Source organism: Bombina bombina, chromosome 1 (assembly GCF_027579735.1).
Source record: "Bombina bombina isolate aBomBom1 chromosome 1, aBomBom1.pri, whole genome shotgun sequence".
Taxonomy (NCBI): domain Eukaryota; kingdom Metazoa; phylum Chordata; class Amphibia; order Anura; family Bombinatoridae; genus Bombina; species Bombina bombina.
Window position 1 is genome coordinate 1,151,674,282 of NC_069499.1, and position 13,384 is coordinate 1,151,687,665.

General features: G+C 36.8%; 1 protein-coding gene across 3 annotated transcripts in view; it reads right to left on the reverse strand.

The window, feature by feature from the left end:
- The window catches only part of LOC128646139 (alanyl-tRNA editing protein Aarsd1-B), a 192,509-nt gene that overhangs the window by 80,095 nt on the left and 99,030 nt on the right, over window positions 1-13,384 (reverse strand). The window contains exons 1-3 of one of the 3 annotated variants that reach the window (XM_053699573.1): window positions 12,607-12,708; window positions 10,623-10,729; window positions 3,276-3,404 (exon numbers count right to left, since the gene is read on the reverse strand). In XM_053699573.1, the coding sequence (XP_053555548.1) occupies window positions 3,276-3,404; window positions 10,623-10,661 (168 nt within the window). In that variant the 5' untranslated portion in view covers window positions 10,662-10,729; window positions 12,607-12,708. Of the gene's footprint in view, window positions 1-3,275; window positions 3,405-10,622; window positions 10,730-12,606; window positions 12,709-13,384 lie in introns of those variants that run through there. The other 2 variants (XM_053699574.1, XM_053699577.1) reach the window with 2 other exon arrangements.

Sequence of the window (13,384 nt, forward strand, 5' to 3'; positions counted from 1 at the left end):
CTGCAGTATTGGCCACTACAGATTCAGAGTCAGAGATCTCACCCTCAGAAACCACTGAGGTAACATCTTCGTCAGATAACAGAGAGACTGACCAACGCAGCCTTTAGCGGAGTCAGCACCCTTACTAACAGAAATATATTTAGATTTCCTCTTTTGCTTACCAGCGACAGGGAAAGCTGATAAAGCTGCAGAAACCGCAGAAGTTATCTGCACAGCAAAATCTCCTGGTAAATAAACACCCCAGGAGGAAACTGAGAGGAACCGCAGGGCACTGCATGCGAAACAGCTAAAGCTTGGGACATTTGAGGGGAAAGCTGAGGCATGGCATGGACAACATTATCCTGAGAGACATAAGTCCCAGAGGAGGAATCCTTGTCTTATTTAGACATGTGGAACAAAGTTGGAGGACAACAGGAGGGACAACTTGTGCTTTTAAACAATTATAAAGGTAATAGAAAGAATAACAAAAATAAAAGATGTACTGTACCTTTAAGAATTTTTTTTTTTTAAATAAATAAAACATTTTTAAGTGTACCTTTAAATAAGATAACTTACGCTTTTGGTTATACAGGCTTTCAGTTAAAAAATATAATAACCATTACTATTAAAATATATAATTAACCTCCTCTGAACATAAAAATAAATAGGTAACCCTTTCCTCAGCCCTGCTGAGGACCTACCGTACTAGACCAGCAGAGCTGTCCAACAGAAGAGGAAACAACCACAGACTCTGTATCAGCCGTTATATACTGATCCAGCATCTAAACAAGCATAATAGATACACCGCAATCTGCTCCGCTCTGAACTTGGCTGACAGAAAGAGCTGAATAGCGGAAGAGCGAAGTACGGTCACGTGACTGCAACGAACCCGAAAATAAAATATAAACTGCGCCACAGTATTGTAAACGGCGCAAAAGTACGGTAAAGAGCCAAAAAAATAAAAACATAGATGCAATCTAATCATACACATCAAAGTTAACCCCTTGGTAAAGTCACTTGATAGATTCTTAATAAAGGATTAACCCCTTAATGTCAGCCTTTATAAACAGTAACATACTATCAATAAGATTAAAGTTACCCCCTTAGCAAATGCAGTGCCTTAGCAGAGCTCCCTCACAGATACTCCAAAATAAGGAGATAAACATGTCCCATAATTTCCACAAGTGCAGACCTTCAATACCTAGAAGGCAAGAGCACTTACCTGCGGATCTGGCTGTCAGGCAGGAACAGCTTCTTAGGTGTGACATATACCATCACCTCTGTCAGGGACCTGTAGAAAAAGAAAAGACAGAGTAACCAACCCTGGCTTTCAATAATAGGGGTAGCAATAATGTTAGAAGTTAAGCGAAGATCACCTCGCTGTCTTCTAAGTGCTAAAAGCCACCATTACTGCTACTAAAGAGATTGACATGGACACCACATAGCCCCAATCCTTGCTTGCAGGGAAAAGTACCGTGAGGGAAAGAGAATGACTGGGGATTATGGGTAAGGGAAATGACACTTAACAGCTATGCTGAGGTGCTCTTTGCCTCCTCCTGCTGGCCAGGAGTTAAATATCCCACTAGTAATTGGAATTAAGTCGTGGACTCTCCATGCCATAGGAAAGAAATCATCATTTCATTAGATATCTCTTCTACACGCATCAGCAGTATAATTTATTTTGCTGGCTGTATTTACATTGTCTGTCAATAGCCTGGACCTAATACCAGATCTTTTAATGTATCGGTGGAGATACCACAGGATAGTTCGAATTCCAAAAAAAGGGTAAAGGAGCTACTTGTAAACAATTTAATACACTGCAGCAGGTAAAATGGATCGTTGGGAACAAATTAAAGGGGAGGAATTGGGGGGGGGGACTGTCCCTTTAAGGAAAAGACAAACCAGGTGTGTGGGATTTTAGGTAAAAACAGATAAAAGTTATCTGATGAATTATGGGTATATACATCGAACATTCATTGTATATGTAGATATTTTGTGGAGACTGCATTCTGATTACAGACCATATATATGCACTAATATTCAAACGCTACACTGTCTCACATGAGTATATATACACTGAGGGGCCCTCGCAGCTTCAGAGCTCTGATGGTTGTAGGCAATAAAATATGTCATAAGATCACTGCTACTTAACCCCTTCCTGACCGGACTTATTTGTCTACATCGGAAGTTCCGATGTAAACAAATAAGTAAAAATTGAACTATGCGATTGTTCATGCGACCGCATGATTTCAATTATGGGACCGGGTCTGGGGGGAGTGCCTAACGCTAGGTACGCCCTCTAGCCTGTGATCCCATTTACTAAGCTGCTATGGCTTCAGGACAGCCAAACAGCTAGGAGATTCCATGCCGTCCTCACTGCGCTAAAGCTAGGGTTGTCACCTTGGCCATGTTTTCCTGGACACTTATGAGTCACACACGATGCAGGTTATGCAGGGAGGAACATGAATAGTGCTATCCAGGATCACTATTTGTGTGCTATCCAGGGGTGCAATTCATGTTCCCCTTTGCACACCCTGCAGCATGTGCAACTCATAAGTGTCCAGGAAAAGATGGCCGAGGTGGCAACCTAGCTAAAGCCTAGGGCAGTTAGGATGGCATGGAACGTCCTAACGGTGGGAAGGGGTTAAATTGCAGTTGAAGGCTCACATATGCGAGCCTGCAACTACAAGGGCTCTGAATGTAGCTTCATATATGAGCTCTTTAGTGTAAGCATACTCAAATACACACAGTGGTACAAAAAGAGTAGATAGATCTATAAACACAACGTTTGACATATAAAGAACAAACAAACTATGCTCACAGAGTTTAAACATACTTGAAACCCAAAGCAAATGCACACCAGAAAAAAAATATTAAATGGACATGAAACCCAAAATATTTATTTCCTGATTCAGACAGAGCTTTTGATTTTAAACAACTTCCCAATTTACTTCTATTATCTAATTTGCTTTGTTCTCTTAATATAATTTGTTGAAAAGCATACATAGGTAGGCTCAAGAGCAGCAAAGTACTAATGGAAGCTAGCTTCTGATTGGTGGCTGCACATATATACCTCTTTTGATTGGCTCAACGTATGTGCTTAGCTAGCTCCTAGTAGTGCATTGCTGCTCATTCAACAAAAGATACTAAGAGATTGAAGCAAATTTAATTATAGAAGTAGATTAGAAAGTTGTTTAAAATCTTGTGCTTTAACTGAAACATGAAAGAAAAAATTGGGTTTCATGTCCCTTTAAAGTAGAATTCATATCTATCCTTAAATGCACTTTTTCTCTTACCTGACCTCCTCCTTCAGGGAATAGTACAGTATCTTTTAATATGACATTAAACCCAGAAAGCGTCTCCTTTTTTCCCCCATTCTCAGTTTTCAGTTTAGCAGGAGAGCAAGACACGACCTCCGTCATCAGCTTTAAAAAAAGACAATATAAAACATTAAAATAATGACAAGATGATTTGTTTGAGGATTCAAATCTCACTTAAAGGGACAGTCAGGTCAAAATTAAACTTTCATTATTTAGATAGGGAATGCAATTTTAAACAACTTACCGATTTATTTTTATCATCAATTGTGCTTTGTTCTCTTAGTATTCTATATTGAAAGCTAAACTTAGATAGGCTCAAACTGATTTCTAAGCCGTTGGAGGCGGCCTCTTATCTCGGTGCATTTTGACAGTTTTTTACAGTTAGACACTGTTAGTTCATGTGGGCCATATAGATACTATTGTGCTCACTCCTGTGGAGTTATTTATGAGTCAACACTAAAATGAAAATCTTTTAAAAGAACTGAGGTAAAAAGAGGGCGGTCTGCAGAGGTTTAGATACAAGGTATAAACAAAGGTAAAACAAAAAGTGTATTAATAGAACAGTGTTGGTTATGCAAAACAGGCGAATGCATAAAAAAGGGATTATCTATCTTTTTAAACAATAAAGGGCTAGATTATAAATTGAGTGCAAAATATCGCTTTCACAAAAGCAATATTTTCTCTCAACTTAGTAATACCAGTACACGCAAATGTGCGCTGGTGTTACAAGTTAGGTGCAATGCGAACGCACAGCAGCATTGCGCTCATGAGAGAGTGCTGTCATAGGCTCCAATGGAAGCCTCATTCTCATACAACGGGGGTAAGTCGCGCAGCAAATATAAATATATATGAATATATACAAATTCATGTATGTGTTAATATGTGTATATACACATATTAACACATAAATATATATGTATATAAGCATATACATAAATATTTACTAGGAATACACAGTCCCCTTAGACCGCAATCTAAAGGCACTTTTCAGTGCCGTTTTTTTTTTTATAACACCCCACACCCGCCAACGTTAGCCCCCAAAAACTGCTTAATGCCGTTGTTTTTTATTTTTACAAAAACTATACTTTTTTTTTAATAAAAAACTAAAATATATTTTATTTTGGCAGCAATTGGGGCTCTTTTAGAAAATTAACCAGAAATCTGATCTCTGGTTGATTTACTATGTTCTAATTGCTACCGCGAGCTCTCGGTAGCATTAACTAGCCACTTGTAATAGCTGGTTATTTATTGCGCGCCCGTAAACGGGAGAATTTGCCCGTTTACAGGCGTGCAATAAATTAGCGCTCCAATTGTAATTTAGCCCAAAACATTTCAAGTAGCCTGTCCCTTTAAATAAAGAAAGGTCAAACAAGTCTGCATTTTGCATCTGTGGACTTCACATAGCAAATATCTACAATTATTTACTGTAAATTAAAAAAAACATGCTTTCTACAGATATGTTTGGGAAATACAATTAATAAACACTAGAAAAGAATAAACATCATTTAATCATGTACTTTGTATAGTTTTATATATATTTATGTTAATAATATGTCAAAAACTGCAACAGCCTAGAAGAATTATCTCTACCTTCTAAAACCAGAACAAACATCCTATGGTTAGACAAGTTAAACCAGTAAATGTCTACTTTCTGTACATACAAATGGAAAGTAAACAATAGCCGGCAGATCTTATTCCACAAACACATTTAATTGCAATGGTTTAGTCTTACAAATTATACATAGCAAATTATTATATTATGGTCATTGAAAAGCTTTCAAGAAGTCATAGACGTCTTATTTTCCATTGCAATCACTGCAGCCTTGGAATTTTTCCCTATTTGCCTGTTGTCATCAATTAAGTCAAGCTGTTGCCCGCTTAAAGGGCCATGATACCCAAATGTTGAAACACTTGAAAGTGATGCAGCATAGCTGTAAAAAGCTGACTAGAAAATATCACCTAAACATCTCTATGTAAAAAAGAAAGATATTTTACCTCAAAAGTTCCTCAGTAGCCACATTCCATTGTAAAGGACTTCTTAGCAGCAAATCAGTATGTCTGTCCCGGCACAGCTTAGGGAGTGAGCTTCGTGAACACTCATCTTATTTCCCTATTCAGTTTAAGGAAGTTTACTATGAAATCTCATGAGAGTTAAGTCAAATCTCATGAGATCACAGTAAAAGAGTTCATGACCTCAGCACTGTTGATGCTGATTGGCTGCTGTTCATTTCTTCATTTTTTTTACCTGCAGCTTAGCAGCAGCTGAGTATAACTTTTTACACAGAACTTACTTTGCTAAGCTGAGGAAGTTGTGAGGTAAAATATCTTCCTTTTTTACATAGAGATGCTCAGGTGATATTTTCCTGTCAACCTTTTACAGTTATAGTACATCAGTTTCAAGTGATTTACCATATGAGTAGTATGTCCCTTTAAAGGGAGGCTAAACCCAAATTTTTTCTTTCATGATTCAGATACAGCCTGCAATTTTAAGCAACTTTCTAATTTACTCCTATTATCAATTTTTCTTCGTTTTTTGCTATCTTTATTTAAAAAGCAGGAATGTGATGCATAGGAGCCGGCCCATTTTTGGTTGATAACCTGGGTTATGCTTGCTTATTGGTGGGTAAATGTAAGCCTCCAAAAAGCAAGCGCAATCCATGGTGCTGAACCTAAAATGGGCTGGCTGCTAAGATTTACATTCCTGCTTTTAAAATAAAAAGATAGCAAGAGAACAAAGAAAAAATGATAATAGGAGTAAATTAGAAAGTTGCTTAAAATATCATGTTATATCTGAATCATGAAAGAAAACATTTGGGTTCAGTGTCCCTTTAACGACACATGTCGTACAGGGCGCGTCACACACAAACTGGTGTATAAAGACCAGCGACGTACCCTGTACGTCGTTAGGGGTTTAATGCGGCTGGAAGCGATCCTGATCTCTTCCAAATGCTTTCAAGGTATTGCCGTGATGCCTCAATATTGAGGCATCACTGCAATATCTTTTTTCCAAGACCGATGCAGAGAGAGCCACTCTGTGGCCCTCTTAGCATCGGCCAGCGATGGTGCAGATCGCTGGTGGGTGGGAGCAGCCGCAGGGCGGCCAAGATGGCAGCAAATAGGTAGCAGGGGGAGGGTTAGAGAGCTGTTTGGGGGGGGATCAGGGAGGTTGGGGGCTAAGGGGGGATCCATCACAACTGAACAGATATTTTAAAAAAAAAGTATTTTAGTACTGGCAGACTTTTTGGCGGGGACAATTGTGATGGTGGGGACAATTGTGGGGTGGGAGAGAGAATAGAGATGTTTGGGAGGGAATCTGGGGGTGGGATGTGTCAGGTGGGAGGCTGATCTCTACACTAAAGTTAAAATTAACCTTTCAAGCTCCCTACAAGCTACCTAATTAACCCCGTCACTGCTGGGCATAATACAAGTGTGGTGCACAGCGGCATTTAGCGGCCTTCTAATTATCAAAAAGCAATGCTAAAGCCATATATGTCTGCTATTTCGGAACAAAGGGGATCCCAGAGAAGCATTTACAACCATTTGTGCCATAATTGCACAAGCTGTTTGTAAATCATTTCAGTGAGAAAACTAAAGTTAGTGAAAAAGTTAAAGATTTTTTTTTATTTGATTGCATTTGCTGGTGAAATGGTGGCATGAAATATACCAAAATGGGTCCAGATTAAAACTTTGGGTTGTCTACTATACTAAACTAAAGCTAAAATTAACCCTACAAGCTCCCTAATTAACCCCTTTGCTGCTGGGCATAAAACAAGTGTGGTGCGCAGCAGCATTTAGCGGCCTTCTAATTACCAAAAAGTAATGCCAAAGCCATAAATGTCTGCTATTTCTGAACAAAGGGGATCCCAGAGAAGCATTTACAACCATTTGTGCCATAATTGCATAAGTTGTTTGTAAATAATTTCAGTGAGAAACTTAAAGTTTGTGAAAAAGTTAGTAAAAAAAGTGAACGATTTTTTTTATTTGATCGCATTTGGCGGTGAAATTGTGGCATGAAATATACCAAAATGGACCTAGATCAATACTTTGGGGTGTCTACTAAAAAAAATATATATACATGTGAAGGGTTATTCAGGGATTCCTGACCGATATCAGTGTTAAAATGTAACTTAAACGGACAGTATACACTCATTTTCATATAACTGCATGTAATAGACACTACTATAAAGAATAAGATGCACAGATACTGATATAAAAATCCAGTATGAAACTGTTTAAAAACTTACTTAGAAGCTGTCAGTTTGGCTCTGTTGAAAAGGTAGCTGGAAAGCCCACTGCAAGTGGCAAATAAGACACTCCCCCCCTCCCCCTTCTTTTGCATATGAAAAGACCTATAAAGACAGGAGCAAGCTGGAGAAGGTAGCTGACAGTATTCACATAAAACTTTGGGGCTTGGTTAGGAGTCTGAAAATCAGAGCAATGTTATTTAAAAATAAGCAAAACTATAGATTTATTTAAAAAAAAAACTTTATGGGCTATATAAATAGATCATCTACAAAACATTTATGCAAAGAAAAAATGAGTATATAATGACCCTTTAAGCAAATTTTGAAAAAAAAATGGTTTGGAAATAGTAAAGTGCTACTTGTACTGATTGCTCTATAAGTTGCAAAAAAAGCAAAGAACATGTAAACATTGGGTATTTCTAAACCCAGGACAAAATTTAGAAACTATTTAGCATGGGTGTTTTTTGGTTTTTAGATGTGTAACAGATTTTGGGGGTCAAAGTTAGAAAAAGTGTGTGTGTTTTTTTCAATTTTTTCATCATATTTTATAAATAAAATTTATAGAAAATTATACGATATGATGACAATAATGGTATCTTCAGAAAGACCATTTAATGTTGTGAAAAAAACGGTATATAATATGTGTGGGTACAGTAAATGAGTAAGAGGAAAATTACAGCTAAACACAAACACTTCAGAAATGTAAAAATAGCCCTGGTCCTTAAAGTGCCAGTAAACCCACAGAATAATGTTATATAATTCTGCACATATTGCAGAATTATATAACATCAGCTTAGTTTGTACCTTTAAAGATTAAAGTGAAAAAATGCTACAAAATTTACTTTCACAGTACGCCGCTCCTGGCTCTACTGAGCAGGTCTGTTTGTTTCCTCTAAGCACATCGGGCACGCTGTCTATTCACAGCCAGCCCGATCTCGCCATTAAACTCAATGTAACTCGCTCCCGCTCTGGTCTGGTAGCAGGAGCGAGTTACATTGAGTTTAATGGCGCGATCGGGCCGGCTGTGAATAGACAGCATGCCCGAAGGCTTAGGGAAAACAAACAGACCCGCTAAGTAGAGCCAGGAGCGGCGTACTGTGAAAGTAAATTTCGTAGCATTTTTTCACTTTAATCTTTTAAGGTACAAAGTTTGCGCTAAGCTGATGTTATATAATTCTGCACTATGTGCAGAATTATATATCATTATTTTGTGGGTTTACTGGCCCATTAAGGCTAAGAAATTGAAAAATGGTCTTGTCCTTAAGGGGTTAATCCGTATCAACCAGAGGCGTACCCTGTACATCACTGGTCTTTCTATGGGGCTTGTTTTTTTAATAGCGAGGCCTCGCTGCAGGAGACAGCGCTATTTCAAGAGGCCTGCAGGAGGGAGGGAGGGTATAATAGCACATTCTTACTGCTGGTGGTGAGGCCCGCGCTATTATAGGCATTTCAAGAGGCCTGCAGGAGGGAGGGAGGGTATAATAGCACATTCTTACTGCTGGTGGTGAGGCCCGCGCTATTATAGGCAGGAAAACCAGTATTGGCCGACGTACAGGGTACGCCATAGTTGTTAAGGGGTTATTAAAGTAACATGAAACCCCAATTTTTTATTTCATGATTCAGATAGAGCATGTGATTTTAAACAGCTTTCTAATTTACTTCTAGTATCAATTTATCTTTGTTTTCTTGGTATCTTTGGTTGAAAAGCAGGGACATAAGCCTCCCCATTTCTGGAGCTCTATATGGCAGCTGCTTTGTTAGATACTTAGATATCTCTTCAACAAAAAATATCATGGGAACAAAGCAAATTTGATAATAGAAATAAATTGGAAACTTTTTTTAAATTGTATCCTGTGTCTAAATCACAAAATAAATGTTTTGGGTTTCATATCCCTTTAAAGGTACATGAAACCCCAGATTTTCTCTTTCATGATTCACATAGAGCATACAATTTTAAACAACTTTCCAGTTTACTTCTATTATCAAATTTGTTTAATTCTCTTGTTATCATTTTCTAAAGGGGCAGCAATGCACTACTGTGAGCTAGCTGAGCAAATCCAGTGAGCCAGTCAAAAAAGAAAAAAATGTGTGCAGGCGCCAATCACCAGCTAGCTCCTAGTAGTGTAGGATATGTACATATTATTTTTCAACAACAGATATCAAAATAACAAAGTATATTTGAGAATAGAAATTAAAATGACATGCTCTATCTAAATCATTCAAGTTTAATCTTGACTTTTCTATCTTTTTACGTGCTCAAACCAAAAACAGACATTACCTGGAACTTAAGCATCAAACACAAAAAATCCCTTCTACATATACAAATGTCAATATGTCTGAAGGGTCAGTCAATCCAGGGATCAAAGTATATGAATGACAATGAAAATGTAAGACCCATGTCCATGCTATATTAAAATGTAAGGAAAGTGACATGTTAAATAAGAGTTTCTCATTTCTAACAATAAAGATATTTAAAGTGAATGTCAAGTTAAACAGATTACATAAAGTGAAACAATAGCAGTTTAAAAATGAATGAGAGTTTCATTCATAAAAACGTTAGTTTATACTTCAGAGCTATTTCACTATAAAGGCTACACGGATAATAGCTGAAGCTTCGGTAGCCATTTTCAGCATTTGATTGACAGATGACTCATCTGCAATCAACTATTCGTTGTTTCCCCCGGCAGTGAGGTTTGTGCAAAGGGGCTGAACGCCCCGGGGGGGAGTCATCTGTCAATCAAATGCTGAAAATGGCAACCGGAGCTTCAGCTATTATCCGTGTAGCGTTTATAGTGAAATAGCTCTGAAGATAAGTATAAACTAACGATTTCATGATTGAAACTCTCATTCATTTTTTAACTGCTATTGTTTCACTTTATGTAATCTGTTTAACTTGACATTCACTTTAATAAGGCTTTGACCCTTCGCTATTTTATTTGATTATATATATATTATATACAAATGTTTTGTGGGGGGTTTTTCTGGCTCCTAAAGATACGTAGCTCCAAAGTCTGTGATCAATTTGTGAAACCTTGCATTAATGGGGTATAAATATTGACGTGGTCAGTTACATACTCACCTCTGTTGCATAACTGTCTCTCTGGCAATGAAATGCCATCTTGATTCCAACAAGAAATTGTTGTAGATAGTATAAAAGTTCTTGGCTCAGATGAGAACTGTCCACACCTAAGTCATAAATTGGTACATTAATTAAGCAATGCTAATTTTTCCTGAAACTATATATACGATTACATGACTGATAGAAAGACAGACAGATAATGTAGATAGGGTTATTAACTTTATACTCTTGGACAAATTGTAAAATTATAGCTTTAAGATACAAAACACCAAAGTGTGTAATGTGTGTGTGTATGTATATATATATATATATATATATATATATATATATACATCATACTTACTTTTTTTTTCTTTGTTTTTAATTGGGGACAGCAATTGATTTTATTTCTATTTTTCATTTTGATAAAGTTTAAGTGATGGTAAACTCTGTTCTTTTTAAAATCCGATCCTGATTGTTAGTGATATTTTAGATGGAGTTTAATTCAGCAGTTGTAATAAAGATGCACTTTAAAGGGACACTGTAGTCTGAAATGAAATCACATTACGATCGTAATATACATATAAATATATTTTTCTAAAGTACATTCATTACCAAATATGTTTTGTTTATGAAATATTTATATTGGAAATTTAGATTATTTCCAAACCTACTTCTAAGTCAACCATTACGGATTCCCAATCCGTGCTGACAACTGCAGTTGAAACATGGCGTCTTTGGTAAGTACTGCGCATGCGCGAGTTAAAGCAGCGTCACATCAAACGTCACCATCTTCAGATACATAAGGCGAGGAGAATCTATAGAGCAGCAGTCGATTGAGCTGCGCAACTAACGTTAGTATTGTTCTTGCTAACGCTTTCAGAATCGCCCTAGAATAAACGAGCAAAGGATAACTTAGATACAATATTCAATACTTAGTTTCTGCTATATTCTAATTTTACGCTACTTTACACTAAAGAGAATCTCCCTTGAAACAAACGAGCAAAATATAAATATTTTTAAACAGATGGCAATTCTTTTTGATAAATAAAAATTCAGATAATGTTGTATAAAATTTAATCAGAAAAGCGCATGCGCGATCGAGAAAAATTTATGCGCATGCGCATTAGTGACGATTATGCCGATAATTATATGCATAGGCACGCAATCTGGTTAGTGATGTTATGTAGATAATGGCGAAAACGGTGGGCTGGATATGCTTACGTCATTGCTGCAAAATAATTATAGAAAATAAAAGGTATGGATGCTTTGTTTTTATTAAAATAAAGTACAGTAAGTCTTCATATATTATTATTAAAAAGAATGTTGTATTATTTGGTATGTAAATAGGAAACGAAAGTAATCCTTTAATTGAAGAGTTCTCCAATAAGCGCACTCCCCATATGGCACTTTTGTTGTAGCTATAGCACTGATTGGAGAAACCCTTAGCTCAAATAAAAAATTACTTTTGAAGTGGGTGGCGGTGTATTTGAATTTCATAACTATATTAAAAGGTAAGTGCTAGCTCATCTTCATTACAACAGATGAATTAAACCCCATCAAAAATATCACTAACATTCCCCGACTACCATCACTTTAAACATTTAGCTTTAAAGTGCAGAGTGAGGAGGATCTTGTGGCATTAAAAAAAGTTTGCAATACAATTTTCAAAAGTTAAACAAATTGGTATATGTGCATTATAGTGAATTGTCAAGATGTAATGTAATGTAATGTAATAAAGTATATGTAAAAGCAGAGGATGGGGGCATAAATCACTCATCTAAATGCAAACGACTCTAACAATTCCCGCAACCATACATTAAAATGTACCATAGACCTCAAATATTTATATTTCTGCAATGGAAAATGAATAGATCTATTGCTTTAATACAGTGAAAGTAATTAAATGTTTTACACGCACATAAATATAAACACAATCATATAACTCAGTCATAATACGCATGCGCTTGATTTCATAATAAAAGGTAAATAACCTAAAACTCACACTATTAGTAATTATCGTTAGCTCTTATATGTCACAACCTAACGTGTTCTTGCTGAGGACAGTACCTAGCAGCGAGCAGCAGCCATGCTGGATAAAACCTAGAACTACAATTCCCAGTATGCTCTGCAACATCCTCACTACGGTTGCTGCCCGTAGACAATTCAGTCTATTCACTCTCGTGTCTCGTCTCGATTTTAATACTTGGCTGTTGCGGTACAAGCGTGAAACGTATCACATTTTACATATAATAAATGTGTGGTATTGGTTCTAAATCGAATTGACCAAGAGTACATTCGTAATAATAAAGATATCATTATGAAACCTTAGTATGATTAAAAAAAATATATATATATATATATATATATATATATATATATATATAGGCTTACCATAATTTTTAGAGGTGAAACTGGGACCACCTGGTGCGGTGCCAGTGGGGGTGTGGTCAGGAGCGTGGTCAAGGGGGCGTGGCAATTACCGGTCCTTTTAAAGTAGTAGCTTTTATGTGTGTAATGTTTCGTGGATACTCTACCCTTCCTCAAACAAGTGAATCACACAGTTTAAATAGACCATAACACCACCCCCTAGTGAAAAAGGCACCATTACGTTGTCATGGTAAATAAATCATTAATCTAAATCTCAGATTCTAAGTAATGCCAAACATCAAGCATAATTATCACTTTCATAATGATCAATTTCACAATTTAATATCTGCAGTGTAATATGTGTTTTATGCAGACATCCCAAGTCTCCCTGAAGTTCAGGGAGTCTCCCTAAT